Source organism: Sceloporus undulatus, chromosome 4, assembly GCF_019175285.1.
Source record: "Sceloporus undulatus isolate JIND9_A2432 ecotype Alabama chromosome 4, SceUnd_v1.1, whole genome shotgun sequence".
Taxonomy (NCBI): domain Eukaryota; kingdom Metazoa; phylum Chordata; class Lepidosauria; order Squamata; family Phrynosomatidae; genus Sceloporus; species Sceloporus undulatus.
Genome location: NC_056525.1, coordinates 69,323,531 through 69,344,682, shown reverse-complemented (window position 1 = coordinate 69,344,682; position 21,152 = coordinate 69,323,531). Strand labels below are relative to the sequence as shown.

The 21,152-nt window shown below is 41.8% G+C and overlaps 1 protein-coding gene across 1 annotated transcript in view; it reads right to left on the bottom strand.

Annotated features, from left to right (window-relative positions):
• Positions 1–21,152, bottom strand: part of CPNE5 (copine 5) — a 199,411-nt gene that overhangs the window by 39,334 nt on the left and 138,925 nt on the right. Inside the window, exons 11-12 of the mRNA XM_042462760.1 lie at positions 9,553–9,594; positions 7,626–7,701 (exon numbers count right to left, since the gene is read on the bottom strand). Of these exons, the coding sequence (XP_042318694.1) occupies positions 7,626–7,701; positions 9,553–9,594 (118 nt within the window). The remainder of the gene's footprint in view (positions 1–7,625; positions 7,702–9,552; positions 9,595–21,152) is intronic.

The window sequence follows — 21,152 nt, the reverse complement described above, 5'->3', positions numbered from 1 at the left end:
GCGCACACTCACACATATTGTATTTCTGAACTAGGGGTGGTGAAACGGGGAAAAAATAGGATTATTATTTGTTGGATAGGCTAATGAAAACATCTGCCCAGTATGCAGCAGCAGAAGGTAGAAAAGGCAAATTCCACTCCTGGGATCATCAAGAAATGTGTTGGAAACAGAATAGCTACCATCATGGTGTCTTTATATAATTCTGCCATGGGGCTGTAGTGAGAATACTGGGCAGTGCACACAGTTCATGTAGTTCTTACCCCTGGTAACAGAAGGTGCAAGGCATGCTAAAATGCCTGCATGTTGCTTGGTTGATAAGGAGCTCTAGCTGAAATTTCCTATTACCAAACAAGCAACTCCTGCTGAGGTTTCCTCTGCCACACAATCATTGGGGCGGGGGGACAGGAGCCCAGGTTATCAACTTTGGACTAGAACCCAGATGAGATTGACTGTGCCACAATTTCTATTACTTTTCAACCAAACTAAAAGAATTTCTTCATAGCTGATGTAATTTTAGCAAAAAACTGTGACTCTCTCTCTAATTGCTTTTCCTTGTTTATTCTCTGCTGGCTGTACTAGACAAAGTGACAACTTGATAAATGGCCCAATATTCATTCCTTAAATAACAGACGGTATTATATAAGTTTCTTAGGGGGGAAAATACAGGTGAGTCCTTGCCAGGTGTAGTTTGAATGACCCTGATGCACTGTGCACACTCAAAAACCTAACTTTACTTGAAGGCAATGTAACTTTTGGGACAAACAGAAAACTAAGTTAGAATTGGAATGCTAGGAAAATCCAGGCCTCAAATATTAAAGGCAAGTAGCAAAACAGATATTTCACATGTCACAAAGAAATACAAGAGCATTACTGTACTGAGACATTACTGACTAATCCTTTCTATACTACAAAGCATGTAGTATAGAAAGAAGCCCTTGCAACGTATAGGCAACTACAAAAGCATGGGTGCCTGACATTTGAAAAAAGCTCCACTGATCACATATAATAGGCTTGTACAGCCTGGTGCCTTCTCTAGATGTGGAGTGGAGTGGAGTCTCCCTCCTTGGAGGTCTTCAAACAGAGGCTGGATGGCCATCTGTCGGGGATGCTTTGATTTGGATTTCCTGCATGGCAGGGGGTTGGACTGGATGGCCCTAGTGGTCTCTTCCAACTCTATGATTCTATGATTCTAGATGTGTTAGTTGCAACTGTCATCATCCACCAGAGAAGAAGGGCTGAAGTCAGCTGGATCTAATCACAGAAGCATCTGTCATGCTAGAAAATGGCTACTACTGAGCAGATTATTTTATTTCTTTAAGAAACCTACAAACTTGCTATCTATTGGATATATTTGTCCATTGAAATTTGCATCCAACTACCAGGTCAGCGTTCTGCAACCTATTATTATTATTATTATTATTATTATTATTATTATTATTATTATTATTAACCTTTATTTATGAAGCGCTGTAAATTTACACAGCGCTGTACATGCAATCTTTTTAGTTAGACGGTTCCCTGCCCTTGGGCTTACAATCTAAAAAAACATGACACAGAAGGAGAAGGGAGTGGTGGCGGGAAAGGGTAAGAGGTCCAGCAGTTCCTCTCTACCTCCGAGGCCTGGACCAAGGCAGATGGACTGGAGGGAGGGCTTGGCTTCAAAATGGAAGGTTAATCTTCAATCAGGGAAAATACATACTCTCAAGTAGGATAATACATATACAATACATAGCAATACAGGAAAGGGTTCGATAAACAGGCAACAAAAGAACATCAGATAGTAAGCGACAATTATGCAATGCCTGGGAAGGCTTCTCTGAACAGGATGGTTTTCAACTCCATTTTGAAGCTAGTTAAAGAAGTGATGGCTCTTGCTTGTGGGGGAAGAAGGTTCCAGGAGTGAGAGGCAGCAAGTGAAAAGGGGCGAATCCGGGATGGGGCAGAGGAAATCCTGGGCTGGGGCAGGAACCCTTGACTACCAGAACGGAGGGCCCTGGTGGGAAGGTGAGGAGAAAGAAGGTCTGATAAGTAAGGAGGGGCCAGTCCATGGAGGGCTTTGAATGTCAACAGCAGGAGCTTATTTATACTGAATGCGGAAAGGGAGAGGGAGCCAGTGAAGGGATGCCAACACAGGAGAGATGTGGTCAGAGCGGTGGGTGGAAGTGATAATGCGTGCAGCTGAATGCTGGACAGAGATTAAAGGATGGAGGTGAGAAAGAGGAAGCCCAGCCAGGAGGATGTTGCAGTAATCGAGTCGTGAGATCACTAGGGCATGGACCAGGATCTTGGCAGTAGAGGCGGAGAGATATGGTCGGATTTTGGCAATATTGTACAAAAAGAATCTACAAGCCTTGGCTGTGGTCTGGATCTGAGGGATACACGACAGAGAAGAGTCAAAGATAAAACCAAGACTGCGGGCTTGCTGGACTGGTTGAATAGAAATGTTGTCCACAGAGACAGAAAAGGAGTGTTGAAGGGTGGGCTTAGGAGGAAAGACAAGAAGCTCCGTCTTGGACATGTTGAGCTTCAAACGCCGATGGCGCATCCACTGCGAGACAGCTGTAAGGCAAGACGAGACTTGCTGTTCAAGCCTTGGAGAAAGGTCAGGGGCAGAAAGATACAGCTGGGTGTCATCAGCATACAGATGGTAGGAAAAGCCAAAAGAGCTGATGAGTTTTCCTAAGGACAGTGTGTAGAGAGAAAACAGAAGGGGACCCAGAACAGAGCCTTGGGGAACTCCAACAGATAAGGGAACAGGAGAAGAAGTCTGACCCCCTGCAACTACTGCAAAAGATCTGCCAGACAAGTAAGATCTAAACCAGTCGAGAACAGAGTCTGAGAACCCAAGGTCAGAGAGTATGTCAATTAGGAGACAGTGATCAACAGTGTCAAAGGCTGCAGACAAATCGAGAAGAATGAGAACAGAGTAAAGGCCATTAGCCTTGGCCTGTAAAAGGTCATTCGAGATCTTAGTGAGAGCTGTCTCTGACACTCTCTAGGTCAATGGTTCTCAAACTTTTGTTCTCCAGATGTTTTGGTTTAAAAGTCAAATTCATGAAGACATTTGTGAACAAACTAAACAAAGTTCCCAACCATCTGTACTGAGAAAAATCAGTTAGTTCAGCTATCAGCAGCATGGATAGGTTCACTTTGTACCTGCCAGTCATGTACCTGATAAAGGTGAGGAACCTGTGAGATGACACTCTTAATTCAGGATTGTCAAGAAAAAAGAGGTGACAATCCTAATTCATCACCAAACATATTGTTCACTCCTTGGAAAAATGAAGTTGACTTTTAGGTCTAAATTGAGATGAAATCATACAGACTGCCCAGATTTTTTTGTATTGTAAATGCCAGCATCCCTAGCTAGCAAAACCAGAGGTGAGGAATGTTGGGCATTGATAATTCCTACCCCTGGCTTTTACCAATTTTTACCAATTATTAATCCTAACTTGAGTAGACCCATCGGATTAATTGAAGTTACATAAGTATTGTCTTAAGTCTGCACTGCCTCAAGCTGCATCTGCACTACAGAATTAATGCATTTTACACTACTTTAACTGCCATGGCTGAATGCTACGGAATCCTGGGATTTGTAGTCTGCTTTGGCACTAGAACTCTCTTACAGAGAAGGCTAAATCTCTCACAAAACTACAGATCCCTGAATTCCATAGCATTGAGCCATGGCAGTTAAAAGTGGTGTCATACTGCAGTGTTTCGGCAGTGCAGATTCAGCCTCAGTGGATCTACTTTAGTTGGAAATAACAATTGGTTTTTCACCTACAAAGATCAAAGCCAATATCTGGACGGGTAAATCTGTCAATCCTGCTTTCTCTCATATCTACAGGTTTTTACTTCCAAGTTCTTTTTGTCAAACTTATGGAGAAAGTTGTGAATTTTGGAAATTTCTTGCCAGTATAAGGGCCAGGTTTATTTATCTCTCATTTCCATTTCCTTTAGGAAAAGAACACTTATACCACATTTGTTTCTCAAGCACATTTTTGAGAGTATATATACGTCACAGGGACTGCTTAGCATAGTATGATGTTAGCTCTCAACCATTAACAGTGGCTAAAGGTCTGAGCAAATGGAATATTACACTGCAGGAAACAACAAAATACCTTTTTTATTGACAGAATTAGAATCTTCTTGTATAGTCCGATGAAAGTAGACGTACCATTGTAGACAGGGCTTATAATTGACTAGAATGGTGACTATTGGTAATGGCAAGCATTTTGATTATCAATATAAATGGTACTGGAGATGTCAGCAAGCTGGAACCCACCTTCCAATCTAAACTTCAGGAACTGTTTTCTGGGAACCTGCCAACAAACCATAGTTGTATAAAAGCAACAACACTAGGATGAGTCTCTTTTTTCAGACAACCTTCTTTCATTGTTGTTGATGTGTGCCTTCGAGTTATTTCTGACTTATGGAGATCCTACGGTGAACCTATCATGGGGTTTTCTTGGCAAGATTTGTTCAGAGGAGGTTGCCTTTGCCTTCTTCTGAGGCTGAGAGAATGTAACTTGCTTAAGGTCACACAGTGGGTTTCCCTAGTTAAGCAGGAATGTGCAACTTGGTCTCAATATCAGAGCCAGCATGGTGTAGTGGTTTGAGTGTTAGACTATGACTCTAGAAGCCAGGATTCGAATCCTCACTCAGCCATGGAAACCCACTGGGTGACCTTAGGTAAGTCACACTCTCTTAGGTGCGTAACAGACCGCCCAGAAGGGGCGGTCTGCCACCGCCATAATTTGCAGTGCGGAGGAGCCCCAGCGTCCAAACCGCGAGGCTCCTCTGTGCTGCAAATAAGAGGCATCAAAATGGCGCTTCTCTTTGCAGTGCGGATATGATGTCGTAAGGTGCCAATGGCGCACTTGCAGCGTCATATGCGCTGTGCGATGTGCAGACACAGCGCGTCCGCTACGTAAAGATGGCGCCCCCCATGTGGAACGGGCGCCACCATTTTGTACGGACTCGGCCCGTATTAGGGTTAGGGGTGTCCGGAAGGGACACTCCTTTCTAACCTTAATACGGACCCAGTCCGTACTTTATGCCCGTCTGTAACAGGCCTTAGTCTCAGAGGAAGGCAATGGGAAACCCCCTCTGAAGGAACTTGCCAAGTAAATCCTGTGATAGGATTGCCATACATAAGAAATGACTTGAAGGCAAACAACAAGAACAACTCCAGAGTTATAGTTCAATGTTCAAACCATTATGTCATATTGGCTCTCCTCCATCCATTACCTTGAATAAAGTACTAAGGGGGAAATCAAATCCTGAAAGTCATAGTTTTTTGCACACATCAATGAACAGGGATAAATAATAAGTAATGAAAATGGGGGAGGGGAAGAGAGAAAAACACTATAGCATAGTTTGTAATATGGTGCAGAGTTCTCTAAAAAAATTGTGCTATAAGCTCAATTGTGCTATGATCTCAAGACTGTTTACCAAAAACTAAAAATGTTTTTTTATTATTTGCAAATAAAAGGAAACCTTTGTGATACTTGTGTAACATCTTATATTTAGATTTTTTAAAAACAAAGGAACTATCCTTATAAATGAATGTTTAAAATAAAAGCAAAAAGGAGGACAGCAGAAACACTTCTAAGCTGTTTCTTTCCAAAGTCATGTTGCCAAGCTCCACTGAACAGAATGTATTCCTCTGTGGAGCAAAGACTTATCAAAATCTATAAACTCAGAAGAATAAAGGAAAGGACAAATGTTCAGTTAAAAATAATCTCAACTAAACAAATCAAGGCTTTAAAAAAAGAATATTTAAAGCACCAAATAAAACTCTCAAGTTCTCAGAAAGAACTGGGAAGTACCTCCTGCTTTGGCAACATTATTATACTATTAAGCATTAGGATAATTTTCTTTTATTGCTAGCGTTCTTCTTTCTTTTCTTCACTTGATCTTTGTTTAACCTGATGTCCTGGTAGCATTTACTATGTTTCTTGGTGGTGGTCGTCTTAGCTAGTTCTGGCACAGCTAGCCAGACATGAAGAGACATTTCATTTTGGGAAATACTGGGTTAATTTAAACTGACTTGGTGAATCGGAATAAAAAGTCCTTGTAAGTACTATGGGTTCCCTGGGATTGGGGAAAATGTCATGTAGACCCTGGAAAGAACAGGAACAAAACCAGGGATTTTCTGGTTTTTCTAGTCCATCTGAATGGGCTCTAAATTTCAGTGTGTGTGTGTGTGTGTGTGTGTACACACACACACACACAGATTCATATCTTACAGAAATACAAATCTGTCATAAACTCTCTCACACACACACTGTAATACAACATACAGCACTGAATCATACATGCAACACAGAACTGAAATCAATCCTGCAGAGAAAGCAGCAGGAGGGGGGGGGGATCCTTTCCTCCCTCCTACAGTTCCAGACCCATTGTCTCATTTTATTTAGTTCACCGTGAGAAAGAGCCAAAAAAACAAATCTCCAGCTTGTTAGCCATTTCAATGGAAAGAAATTCCACTGATTCCCTTAAAGGGATGATTTCACAGTTCTTATGAGAAATTATATTAATTCCTGCCCTTAGGTGCTGAAATTCAGTCTGCTAAGGCAAGGCAGTAGATTCACCTATCCATTATTCTGAAGAATTTAGGGCTTATATAAACCAAGACTGGATTCAAATGTACAAATCTGGTCATCTTTCATATTTTAGAGAGTAATACACATACTATGTATCTATCTGTATTGTATTTACAAGGCTAGAGAGAGACACAAAGATCTGTGAAATGGCAGGAGGCATGGATTTGTGTGGAGTACTGCACTTGGATTCGTCATTTCACAGATCCCTAGTCTCTCTTTAGCCTTGCATCTTTTGCTGCCAGATGCTCACTTCTGCCTTCAAGGTGGTGACTGCAGTGCTCTTGCTTGTTCATCTTTCTCCAGCCTCCTGTCTCTCTCCAGCCCTGTGTCTCATTCATTTCCTACTTGTGTTGTATATAATGATACTGGAGAGAGACTAAAGATCTGAGAGACGAAAAAGCAGGATTGGTGCAGCTATGGTCTCAAAGGTAGGAGTGGGCAGCTGACAGCAAAAAAATAAAAAAAAAATAAATCATTTTTGGAGGTTTTTGGATTTTGGATTTTCAGATTAGGGCTGCTCAGTCTGGAATAATACTGAAAGCCATTAGCATTCCATATGAAAAGAATGGCTTGGCAAGGATGTATAGGTAGCACAGAGACTTTATTTATCAGAAGTCACAAGTATTTTTGAAGCCTGTTCTTCACTTTCCTTTTCTGGTACTGCAACACACTTCCCCTTGATTATTTTTATAAAAGAGGAAAACATAGTTATAGTTAATTAATTCTATATTCCTGCCTACCAACCGAATACACAAGAAGTTGCACATTATGGCTTTGAAGGATGAGAAACGACTGTTTTAAAGAGAGAAGATGCAAGTGTGACTGCGAAAGCCTTGTTGAAATAAACAATCATTGTCTTGCCAAACTCCCATTCATTTCAACAGTGGATTGTGACTCCAAATGTTTCTAAGTGTCTGGAAGCCTTTAGTTCTTCTCAAATATTGCCTCAGCCATCTGCCAATATCAATTAGCCTGCTGTGTTGATGTTGAGAGGCATCTCAAAAAGCCACTCACCTCATAGACGTTAAATTGGCTTTGTCCCCTTGCCAGTTCCCGATAGCTGGTTGTAAACTCTCCAATGAAATCATGGCTGTTAGTGGAAGAGAAGTCTTGTGAGAAATACTGCAGAATACAAGCTTTCCCGTTTTGATGGGCCTCTGTTGGAACTATATACTTGTAGTAGTAATAGTAGTAGTAGTAGTAGTAGTAGTATTTATATCCCACCTTCCTCCCAATACTGGAAACCAAGGTAGCTTGTTAGATGAATAAAAATAGATGAAGCTAAAACATGTTAGCTACTATCTACTTGGTGACACATGCTGATTACACCATCTTGTTTTGGTTATGGGAAATGTTGTGGAAGGAAGTTTATGTGCTTCTTTGCACAGTGTCCTTTGCCCAGGTGCACAGCAGCAGCCAAGGGACTCACAGGTAAATATCAGTCTACCTCCCCCAGTTGTTGATTAACCAATGGAAGTGAATGCAGGCATGTTTTTGGCCACTTTTGCATACCTGGGGGAGAAGGAACAATCTCATGCTGGTGGTGAAAGCTTCTCCTTCTTCTCCCATTGTGCAAGCCAGAGCAACCTCCAATGCATCCCGCCCCCCATCTCCCACCCTCTTCTACGCCTGGATGATGGGATAAGTAGCTCAAATACATACTGATCAGCATGCTTATTGGATCTTGGCCAACAAATTACAATGTTAAAGTAGAAATTAATGAGATTATAATATTCAAAGAAAATAAAAGCAATTCACAAAATTAATGTGAATTGAAAACCAATTAAATCCATATTGAGGGGACAATATCAGGGAAGCATCTCTTTGCTAGTGTTGTTGTTACATGGAAGAATTTTAAAGAAACATTTTCTCCCTTTTGGGCAAGATAATATGTTTTCTGATGATCCCACACACACACATTTCAGGATGTTTGTGTGAACACTTTGTTTACACAAAAACAGTTCTTTATTTTAAAAAAGTTTAAAAAAGTAAAAATTTTTATAAAAATCACAAAAAAAAAGGGGGGGGGGGAACAGTTGTTAAATTAGATTTCTAAAGTCCTGAAATGCAAAGTGCAACAAATCTGAGTTTTTATGGGGTAACTCCAAGTGTCAAGACACCTTTTCTCACCAACAATGGGGAAATTTGTAAAAAATCTCTACACCTTTATATAGCGTTCCTCCAGCTATCAAGATGGATCTCTTCCAACAGGCCTTCCCAGAATAATTCACTCGGTCACCATTGATATGGTCCCTATACAGAATATTCTATGTACCCATCTCTTTGTTTCATTGTTATTGTTGATTGTTTTAATAATGGGATGTTATATTGCTGTTATAAGGGATTTTAATTGTTCTGGAGGTGGAATGGAAAATGAGTTTATTTTGTACTGTTTGTATTTTTATTCCTATTGTACATGGCCTCGATCCTGACAGAGAGGCAGGATATAAATTATTATTATTATTATTATTATTATTATTATTATTATTATTAAAGCTCTCTCCTGTACAGTCAGTTAACAAATGAAAGCCTGCTTGAATAACACGGCTTTTCCTTCCCAACAGAATGACAACAGGGAAAAGCTCTGATCTCAGTAAACAAACAGAAATATCAGACTGTGTCTCTTCCATTCCATTATTTGTGTATCAGTGGTATGACTGGGATCTCACCTATAATTACAATGTAGACAACTGTGTAGGTAGTTAGTGGGCCTATTTATGAGGTGTATTGATTAATGGCACTAAGATGTTATCTTTTCCACAGGGTTTTGTGCTTGTTACTGTTTTACTTCTTGGGGTTTTTAAATGCTTTTCAGGTAGTCTACAGACTTGCATATTCTTATTGCATCCTTCCCCCTCTTAGGTTTCTTTCAGTCCAAATCTATCCAGCCAGAAAGTATTAAAATAACCTTTTTAAATGAGAAAGTCTGAATGCCACTTACCTGCCATCTCGGTCCCAGTCATACACCTCCACCTTTATAGTTCTGGAAAATATGACATTAATGGTCATTCTCATAACAAGTACCATACCCATTGTTACCCCTTTAGTTTCAGTCTCTCCCTCTGTGGAGACCATTGGCAAGACATATGTCAAGCTGTGCATTAGAGATAAAATCCACCTTTTACAGAAAACCTGGGCAAATGAACACCAGTGGGATTTGAGTGGCATTAAAACTTCACTGGTTTCTCTGTATAATAGGAGCAGCAAATATTCTGTTTGGGCCTGAAATGGTATTTCTAGACATTTTTTGGATGAAACCTCTATATGTTAGCATAGTTAAATGGGCATACATGTACGTAGGTGGTTCTCCAAATGTCAGACAAATAATGTTGCCAGTGAGGTACTCTGATACATTGCAGAAGTATCTTGACTGGAAAAGGAACCAGAGAGACATATTTTGAATAGGTACTGTAAGCACAGTCTGTAAAAATAGCAAAAAGTTAGTTTTCAAGTAACAAGTCCCAGAACACCCATGCTGGCTGGGGGATTCTGGAAAATGTTGTACAAAACCAAACATTTCCAAGTCCTCTGATGGTGGTAAATCCTTTTCTTCATGTTTTCAAAGCCTACTAGAGCCACCACTGCGATATTCCTCATAATCCCCATTTCAACCTATGGTTGCCATGTAAGGACTACCCCAGGTCCTGAGATTTCAGCACCAAAACCTGGGACCTGAGGAAGGCACTTGTGATATCACAGGGCCAGAGCCTGATGGTGTTACAAATGTTATATTGCACTCAATTGCACAGTTTGCTATTCAACAGAAAAAGGTCCAAGTCTAACAAATGGGGGTACAGAGAAGGAATAAACATACACACTTTCCAAGGCACTGCTCTGATCCTGACATCCTTCAACCTTGTTTTGAAGTTCAAAGAAGAGTGTCCAGGCCTTGAGACTCAAGGCCAGGGCTTGAGGTCTGGAAACTCTATACTGCTATTTGAATACTGGCACAACATCCTTCACCAACCCTGAGTGTACTCAGCCAATTCAGAACAGCAGAACAGGTTGTATGACATGCACAAAGAAGAACACACAGAGATTTCATAGGGAATAGCCAAGGGACTGCTACATGTTGCTGCTCTCTAGTATCTTTCACCTTAGGTGGTTGCTGTCTCATTTTCCCTAGGAGTGGGTCTGAACCTAGTCCAGAGAACTGGGGCCCACTGGTATGAATATCAAGATGGTAACTCTGTATCTCCTCCTGGATAAGTGGTTCATGTCCTAATTTGATACCTGGAGGCAACAAATAGGTGGAATGAAGGTGAACAAACTGAAATTTTATCCAGGCGCCTTTGCATATACAGTTGATCTTCTGTATCCATAGATTCTGCATCCATGGAGTCAATCATCCATAGCTTGAAAATATTTTTTTTAAAAAAAATCCAAAAAAGCAAACCTTGATTTTGCTATTTTATATGAGACACCATTTTTCTGCACTATTGTATATATAAGGACTTGAGCATCCATGGATTTTGATATTCACGGGGTATCCTTGAATCAAGCCCCAGTGCATACCAAGGACCTACCATATGAGGGAGCATGGCCCTTGAAAGGCAAGTGTGCAAAGTGGAACTCCCAGTCTCGCTGCAGGATGTTCCAATAACAAAGTGCACACAAGATGCTCGTCTATTTCTGTAGGATGAACCTAGCTTCAATGTTTCTTCTAGATTGGAGCAAAGGACAATGTCACAAGCCTTGGTCACTTCAAAACTGTAGCACAATGCATGAACCAGGATTCTTATGGAACTACAACTGAGAAAGCATATCCTATTTTTTCCATTTCATAATATGTTACCAGTATGCAATGCATTGGCTGTTAATATGATTACTGGAGCTTCTGGACTGGGAGTGGCCAACAGTTGAGACACCCTGATTATTCCCCTGATCCACCACACATGCCCTGCTGCTTTTCCCAACATGGATAGATACAAGGTTTGTTGAAATTGTTGACTGGGACTTTTTTGTGGCTGCTTCTCAGTTGAATAACTCTCTTCTGTGGGATATCCATTTGGGTGTGTCTATTTTTATCTTATGCTACCAGAAGAACACGATTTCATTCAAATGAACTTTTTATTAACTTTCATATTTTATCATGACTGGTGTGTTGTTAGCTATCTCAAGCATTTTTCTGGTGAGCAGACCACTGAGATATGGGCTGGAATCTTTTTGGTAGCAATGGTAGGAGGAAGTAGGAAAAGGCCATGCATGCTGTGACTTTGATAGAAGGTGAGAAATCAGCTCCTGGGAACTGACAGATTCCCCCCCCCCCCCTGCTTTTCTTTCCTCCTCTGTGGTGCTGTAGTTCACTAAAAGGACTCTGTCCATAAACTTTCCACTCATACTTCTAAACAACAACAAGTAGTAGTAAGAATAGTTGTGGTGGTGTCCCTAAACTGTAAGCAAGTATGAAGGCTGCCAGATGAGCTCTCTCTATAATTATATATATTTTTTTCATAATTATAACTGGAAACTATTTAAATGTTGAACAATTTAAACAATGATTAACAGGTAGCAGACGATGACAACATTTGCAATCCTTTAGTTAACATTGGGGGACTCAAACTGCTCAAAAGTATATCCCTCACTCACAGTGATGCCAAGTGTAGTTATTTCTCCTAAGAAATCCATGCAGATACTGGACAGAATCATTCCTAGCCCGTCCTCAGTCCCTGTCAAGTTTCTAGTCACTAACTTAGTGTCAAGAAATGCTGGCAGCTAACTGGTTTCTTAAATTCCTGTTAGAAGAGTGACAGTGATTAAATTGCCCCTGGCTCCTGGTATGTTGACAGGTGACAAGTTGAATTCTCAGGGGCACTGGCGTAAGAGTGGAGAATCTTGCTTTCAGCTCTGGCTGGAGCTCATTTGCCGAGATGTTGCCATATCCCCAGTGACCTTTCGGATTGCTTTCTAAATATTTTCAGTGCCACTTTAACCCAACTAGTCTTCCAGCAAACTACTGAACTGGCCAGTGAATGACAGAAGAGGAGCACATTATAAAATACAGAGCAGAGTTGAGTAAAGGTTACTACTGAATAAGCCCTAGAGTGAGAAATAGATTAATATTCCAGAAGAAATAATATGGATATGGATAGGCAGCTCATCACAATGAAAAGCACTCTTTAAGATGGAAGGATGTGAAGCATTAAAATGTGTATTTGAATAGGAAGTATTCAGTGGATTTAATAAAGGCAGCAGCTGATATGTCTGCTCTCTTTTCTGTGAGTTAGAAGCTAAACTCACACAAAAACCATCTGAAAACCAATGATCTGTTACATTCATATCAAAAAGCCAAGCAGAAATCACATGCCCAGCTGTCAGAGAAGGTTCTGCTCATCCATGATCTATACATGACTTAGCTCATATTGGATGTTGTCATGGAAGGACCATCTGCTGTTATGTTACTACACCATTGGGTTCAAAACCATGCGTGGTCTTGGTCCCTAGTGTTTTTCCATCAGTTGAATAATATTTTCCATAGAATGTGCTAAATTTAGGTAGGAAGTTGAAAGAGATGGATGCACAGGTTGTCATCTCATCTCTTTTCCCAGTCAAAGAGCATGGTCCAGGAAGGGAGAGGAAAACAGCAGAGGTGAATAACTGGCTCCACAGATGGTGCCGCCAAGAACGATTTGGATTTTTGGATCATGGTCTGAGGTTCCATGAGGAGGGACTTCTGGCAAGGGATGGGTTGCATCTCACGCCAGTTGGCAAAAATGTTTTTGCCAATAGTCTCAAAAATTTGATCAGGAGGGCTTTAAACTGAGTTATGTGGGGGAGGGAGACAGTATTCTGGAAGGCAAAAGGGTTGGAGAAAATAGTCAAACTGTCATAGAGGGAACAAGACAAACAGTGCAAGGACCCAAAAGTGGGAGGCAAAAAAATAAAAAATAAAAAAATAAAATAATAATAATAAAAAAAAAACCTTGCGCAAGCAGCAAGTAGGGGGAATCCATGGTCTAAGATGTCTCTACACTAATGCACAGATCATGGGAAATAAGCAAGATGACCTTGAATTCCTAGTACAACAAAGCAAATATGATATAATAGGCATCACTGAAACTTGGTGGGATGAGTCTCATGATTGGAATGTAGGAATACAGGGGTATAACCTTTTCAAGAGAAATAGGCCAAACAGGAAAGGAGGAGGAATAGCCTTATATGTCAGGGATGTTACTGTGGGAGTCTACTACAGACCTCTAAGTCAGATGGAGGAATTGGATGATGCCTTTCTAGGACAGATGACCACACATTCAGAAAGGAGAGATGTAGTAGTGATGGGTGACTTCAACTATCCTGATATTTGCTGGGAGTCAAACTCAGCCAAATTCTCAAGGTCTAGCAAATTCCTCACTTGCCTGGAAGACAATTTCATTGTCCAAAAGGTGGAAGAGGCAACAAGGGGATCAGCTATTTTAGATCTGATCTGTCTTTTCTCCAAAATCAGGACTCAAGGCAGGTGTTTTCTTTGCTGTCATGGAATCCCTGCTCCACATATGTCATATGGGCCTCAGTTTGGACTACTGCTATCACCTCTCTGTTGTCATAAGCACTTGCTTCACTGAGAGCTGGGTCAAACTCAATAACCCAGGAATCTTTACTGGTGTCTGGGAAAGCTGCCGGCAGCCAATAGCAATGGAGTTACAGAGTGTTTGGTTACAAGATAACAACCAGGCAAAGAAGCATGAGAACACAGTGTCTAAGTCCAGAGTATCAGAAAGCTAAGAAATCAGAGCATACCAAGAGTTCAGAATAGCAGAAAGCAGGGTAGTCAGGCAGTCCAAGAGTTCAGGGTTTGAGCAAGCAGAATAGTCAGGCAGTCCAAGAGTTCAGAGTTTCAACAAGCAGAATCATCAGGAAAAGGTCCAAAGGTCCGGTCCAGAAAGTCAAGCAACTCAAGAGTTCAAAACAAGGGTGCTTTTACCAAACATGTCAATTAACCTGTTGTTCTTCCCAGATTTTATTCCCAGCTCTCACTTGTGCAGCTGTTCCTTGATTGCTTGGCGTTTTGCATAAATTCTTTGGGAGTGATGCATGTTCTCTCTTTCTGATCTCCGTTGGCTGAACAAAGGCACAGGTAAGTCTGCCTCTTCATTCTTCTCAGTGTCCAAGTTGGCAGGAACCTCTGCTTCACTGATGCCAGGTTCCTGACTGTCCTCATTGGCAGCAATCTCTGTTGGCACAGGCACTGAGGAACTGAGGCCAGGCTCAAGGCTGGATTCCTCTGCTTCCTCCTCCAAGTCTCAAGCTTCTACACAGGCCAGCTGGGCAGAAACACATGACTAGTTTGTCGTGTACATACCATTCATTATTGCTCCATGATTTCAATTACCTGATGTCTCATTACCTCATGAGACCACTAGTACAAAGAAAGGACACACTAGACCAGGGGTTGGCAACCTCCGGCCCACGGGCCAGATGCAGCCCACGGAAGCCTTTTGGCTAGCCCCTGCCTGCCCCTGCCGCTGCCTGCGGCTTTTCGCCGCTCCTGGACACTACCATTTTATTTCTCAAAATGGTGGCGAAGTCTCACGTGAGACTTTGCCGCCATTTTGAAAAACAAAATGGCGGCAGCCTAGAGGCGAAGTCTCGTGCGACCACAAGAAAGGTCGCACAAGACTTCGCCGCCATTGGCGGCTGCGGCCGCCGGAGCCCTCGAACAGGGCTGTGACGGCAGCAGCGGGCCTCTGGGAGGCCCATTGCCTTCGCCGGGGCCCTCCACGATGGCTCCAGCGGCAGCAGCGGGCCTCTGGGAGGCCCGATGCCATTGCTGAGGCCCTCCAAGAGGCCCGTGGCCGTGGCTGGGGCTCTCCAAGAGGGCTCCGACGGCAGCAGCGGCCCTCTGGGAGGCCCGTTGCCGTCGCCGGAGCCCTCTTGGAGGGCCCCAGCAACGGCAAAAGGGACGGCAAAGAGGAGAGGCCTTCAGCGCTGGCGGCCCCCGCTGGCTTTTTTGCTGGCCTCTGATGGGGCCTGGGGCCCCATCAGGGACCGGCAAAGAGGAGGAGGCCTGGCCCCAGAGGGTGGAAGCTCCGCCCCTGGCATGCAGCTCCGCCCCCGTAGGGTGGAAGCTCCACTCCCTGCATGCGGCCCTGCCCCGGAGGGTGGAGCTCCACCCCCCACCCCCCCGGCTTCGGCCCCCCCAGTTGTCTGAGGGACAGTTCCTGGCCCTGGTTCAAAAAGGTTGCCTACCCCTGCACTAGACCCAAGCACCGCTGGAAGACTAGAGTTCTAAACTCTGAGAGACTGGAGACCAGAGACCTCTGGGCCAGAGAAGTCTACTCTGCAGCCTACTCTGTGAGAAGAGGAATAAAAGGCTGCAGTTGAGCTTCAGCCCTTGTTGGAACAGATTACCCATCTGGCACTCTCTCAAGTGTTAACAACATCTCTCTGTCTTCCACTCTGTGGCCTCTGCTACTGGCTTGACAGCTTACTTATAGAATATGAGGAATCCTGTGCAGAGGACTTAGCACATGAAGACCTTGGCTGTAGATGACCTCCCTCTCCTCCTTTTCCAAATCTCAGTGACTGGTTGTTGATGCAGCTGATGAAGAACTTCAGCAGAGTCCCCTCCCCACCTCAGCCAAATTGGAGGAAAGTGAGGAGAAACCACCACAGTTAACTTTGACCCAATGCCAGTCAGTAGGGGATGAAGCTACCTCTTGCAATTGGACTGTAAAAACAGTTTGAAATGTTGTACCCAAAATCTATAACAGATTCACCTTTTTGTCTCCTTGATGATGGTGAGGGTAACCCATGGTCATGCCTCCAGTTTTGTGTGTGGTTTGCTATTCACAACCCTTTCAGGTATGCTATTGCTACTTCTTTTTAAAAAATGGACATTTGTCATGCCATCTTTTACTGTCAAACACAAATGTGAGAATAGATCTCAAATCCTGACATAAAGAGTTCCTGTTTCCAATTATGGTGAGGGAATACTAAAACATTCTTCTCAGCATCCCATTTTAAAATGTGCTGACTGCACAGATCTGTATCCGCTCCCTATGGAGAATGAAAAAATAGGGGATGGGAAAGGCATTTTGTTGACATGAGCCAAGTCAAAGGGAGGGGTGTCAGCACACAGAAATGAGGGGAAAAAACCCTATGGTTGAAGAAGACTCTTGAACGGAGACTAGGGCTGCATCCACACTGCAGAAATAATCCAGTTTGACACTACTTTAACTGCCATGGCTCAAAACTATTGAATTCCGAGAAGTGTATTTTATTGTGGCACCAGATTCGAGCCAGCCAGCCAGTCGTGTCCTTTTCTAAGGCACTCAATTTTTCACCTCCTTCCAGTTTATTATCACTCTTTTCATCCAAGTAGTCAATCACCATTCCATGGCCACTGAATCTTTTCAATTCACACTAAGCTGTTTGTGCTTCTCTCCTTTAGGATTCACCCTGCAAAAGTTATTTGGTCCTTTTGCCAACCTTGGTATTTTCAAAAGTGAGCCACAAATGTGCTGATGCATTTGGCACCAGTTCAAACTATCACTGGACAGCCTGAGTTGGTACCATCTTCTTGTGCAGGAGCAATGCCATTTAGGCTACATAACTGGCAACTGGATGATGACAGCAAACATAATTTAAGAGGTCAGCAGGTCTGACGGAACTCAGCTGTATAACAGCTATATAAATATCTTTAAATCCTTCCAGTTCTCCAAGCATCCACTCTTTAAGCAGCAAGGATTTGTGACAGTTGTATGAACCATCCCTGCCACGTTCAAGCACCGGACAAGGAAAAGGTTAATATTTTAAAAGCACACTTTCAGTCAGGCAACCGAATGAGGCGAAGATTGCGTTTGTTGTCTCGATCTTGGTCCCAGTGTCACATGTTTCCATGGCAACTAAAGCTAAAAATATACCATCTAAAAATGGGGGGGGAAAGGCCCACGCAGCAGTCAAAACAAACTAATTAAAGATCCAGTGCAGGAATTGCAAGGGAAATGAGAGGAAAAAAGTCAATTTAAAAATTTTCTTGGATTTGTTTAGGAGCAGGTGAAGCAACAGAAAGATGGAGGGAAATAATGTATTTGGGAGATAGAATGCTGAACTTTTCACCAACCAGACTGGAACAGAGGTTCTGCTCTGCTGGAAAACTAGATTCTTCAGGCTCAGGTCCAGCATGACTGATGGAGCCTCTTACCTGTCTGATGTTATCTTTAGTTGAAGGTACAGAATACACATGAAATCTCCACAGAGTCTTGCATTTGACATTAGCCCAAATTAGGCACCTCATATGCTCCAGAATTGAGGTGTAATCAGATTGCAAAATTACTTTTTAGACTATGTCTCCCAGAATCCTCTGGCCAACATGGCCACTGGCCATGGCTGGGACATTCTGCATAATGTACATTATGATAAAATGTAATTAAAAATAAATAATCTCCCATGCAAGTGTAGCCAAGCAGACACACAGATGATCTAGTCCACAGATTTTTAAACATGGGTGCATGTATAAGCTGTACTCTTCTGTCCTTACTCTTTAGTTTATGACTAGAACATAAAGCCAGGAAATCCCAAGTTGAAGTGAATAAAATTTTCTTTGCTCTAGCATTCAGATAGTACTCGTGTGTAGTTCCACATGTAGTTCCGCATTCTTCACATTATATATAAACTACACTTTGGTCCTATTTTAATGGCCATTGCCCCATCCTACTGCCTCCTGGGATTTGTAGTTTGGTAAGGCACTAGAGCCCTTCTGGCTGAGAATTCTAAATAGCTCATGAGACCTCAGATTCTAAGATTCCATTGAATGGAGGTATAACATATAAAGTGATATCAAAGTTCTATAATGAGGCAGTGTGAAAGAGACCATAGATCAGACCTCGCAAACATGGCATTCTTCAGATATCAGCCCCAGCCAGCATATCCAATTGTAGTCCAAAATATCTGGCAGGCACCAGATTGGAAAAGATCAAAGTAGATTTTTCTTTTTTTCTTTTTTCTTTTTAACTTTTTTATCCTTACTTCTTTCTTTACTTCTTTCTTTTTCTTTTTACCTTTTCTATCCTTATCAACATATGTAAATGATTTTCGCATTCTTCAGAGATAAGACCAATTCTAAATTCAGAATAAAATGTCAAGTGCGCCTGTGCTTTTGAGTAATAGAAAGATAGGAACATAATTCTAGATCTCTGGAAGACTGGTAAAAAGCCAGTAAGCCACTGAAATCAAAAGATGGCAAATTCAGTGGAAACCAAAATGCTACAAAGCATCAATAAAAGGTACTAGGCAGGTATAATAGGTACTAGGTAAACCGTATGTATAATAGGTACTAGGTATGTATAATATAATAAAAGGCTGCTGTTATTGATAACTATTCACTAGCAGTGCTAAGCATAAACCTGAAATCTTGTTTCACAGTCATGACAGTCATCAAGGTGAAGGATGGAATTCTTAAATCTAAATTTAATTTCTGGTTTCAGCTAGAGTAGATGCATTGAATTAATGGGGATTTTGTAAGTCAACATTTATATAAATTATTGGGTTGATTTAGTCCTAAGATCCATGATGTCCTTGGTCTGAGTGTCTCTTGACAGGAATACTAACACAGATCTCCTTTACAGGGTTGCTGTAAAAATTACAATCAGATAACATGCTTTGAACATTTTAAAATGTTATTCCATTAATTTAAAAAAGTGTTATGTTCACTTAAAAAGTGCAGCTGTTAAAGGCCAAAAAATTAACAAGGGCTGTTTCATTTAAGCTAGTGCTATTCAATGTGGTGGCCTGCAGACCAGTAGCAGTCTAGGAACTATTAGCCACTAATTCACAAATAGGGTACTGGTCTCTGCTACATTAAATTGCTGCTCCCCTATTTTGGAACAGAGAATCCATGAAGCACTGATTTAAGCAACATGGATATGGTACAGTACTGTATGCTGTGTTTTGTTCCAGCTTCCACCACCATCTTGGCTGTTAGTGGCAGAGTAATTGATTTGTTTGTTCACTCAGATAGAGACATGGAGTCTATCATGTAACTGATCAGTACCTGGAGAGATAACAGTGGGATTCACATCCCAGCTTTGCTTCCCCTGTTGGCTTTCCCTTGCTTTTATCAGGACTTAAGAGAGGACATGGCAGAGGCAAATACAGCTCCTTATTGAGCTTCATGACTTGAGAAATGTTCCCCAAGCATCAAAGTTCAGTCAGCCTGCCTCTTGCAGCTAGTGATGTACACATCAAACAATTCATTTCATGTCTGTTTTAACAGCACATTCTGTTGTCCACAGTACAGTTTCTGGACAATTTGCCGCATACTATCAGATTTAGGTAACAGAATACATAAAATAACAGAGTTTTCTAAATTCAAAAATTCAAAATAACAAAAACACAGCTGTGTTAGTGTGGAAAATAACTATGCAAAGTGATCTTGCAGCACTGTTGAGACTAACTGGAAGACAGAAGTTAGTAGCATCTGAGGAAGTAGGCTCAAATCTACTAAAGTTCAAAGGTGCTGCAAGTTTTCTACAAGGCAAGCTATTATGCAGCCACTTATAGACATTTGCAGAAACTTACTACTTTTAACTTTTTAAAATTTGCTTCTCTTTCTCCATTATCCATCACTTTCAAAAGTAACAGTATTTTCCATATATGTAAGTATCTCCATACAGTTCACAGAGCAGAAGATATTTCCTATCCAGCTCCAGGTTCTGCTGAGATAAGGCAGTGTGGTATTGAAAAGATTCTCCTCATTTATTTGCTTGCATGCTTGCTTTATACCCCACCTTTCTACCAAAATGGGACCCAAAGTGGTTTACAATATAAGTTAAAGCAAAAGTAGCTAAAATAATATGTGGTCCACAAGGTTTTTTAAAGCATTAAACAGCCAATCCAATTTAAACATTACTTTAAAATCATTAATTTAAAACAACTAAAAACACAATACAGTGGACCCTTGTTATACGCTGGGGTTTGGTTCCAAGATCTCCCGTGTATAACAAAATCCGTGTATGCTCAAGTCCCATTGAATATAATGACATAGCAAAATGGTGTCCCTCATAAAAACTGGAAAATCAAGGTTTGATAATTGAAATTTATACTTTTTTGGAACATTTTCAAACCGTGTATGCTTGAATCTGTGTATAAAACATCCGTGTATAAGAAGGGTCGACTGTATTACACATTTAAGAATGGTACACCCATTGCACATTCTTCTACCCCAACCAGTTAAAGGCTGAAGACTTGTTTAAATAGGAAGGTCTTTGCCTGCTGGTAAAAAGAGCAAAGAGGGAGCCAATAAAGACTCTCCTGGGAGGGAGTTCCATAGCCTGGGAGCAGCCACCAGGAAGGGTCTCCATGTCCTCACCACCCTGAGAGGGTGGTGGGTGGAGAGAAAGCCTTCTGTTGAAGTTTGCAAGACCAAGCTGGATAGGCTCATATGCAAAAGAGAAACTTAGCCAGGGTGGAAACCAAAACTATAATGCCATCTGGCTCATGGAAAGCTGGGAGGAGGAGAAACTGGGTCTAAACCAATTACAGTATAGATTCCCACCCGAGTAGCAGATGCTCCTTTTCATCTAACATTAGAAAGAAGTCCCC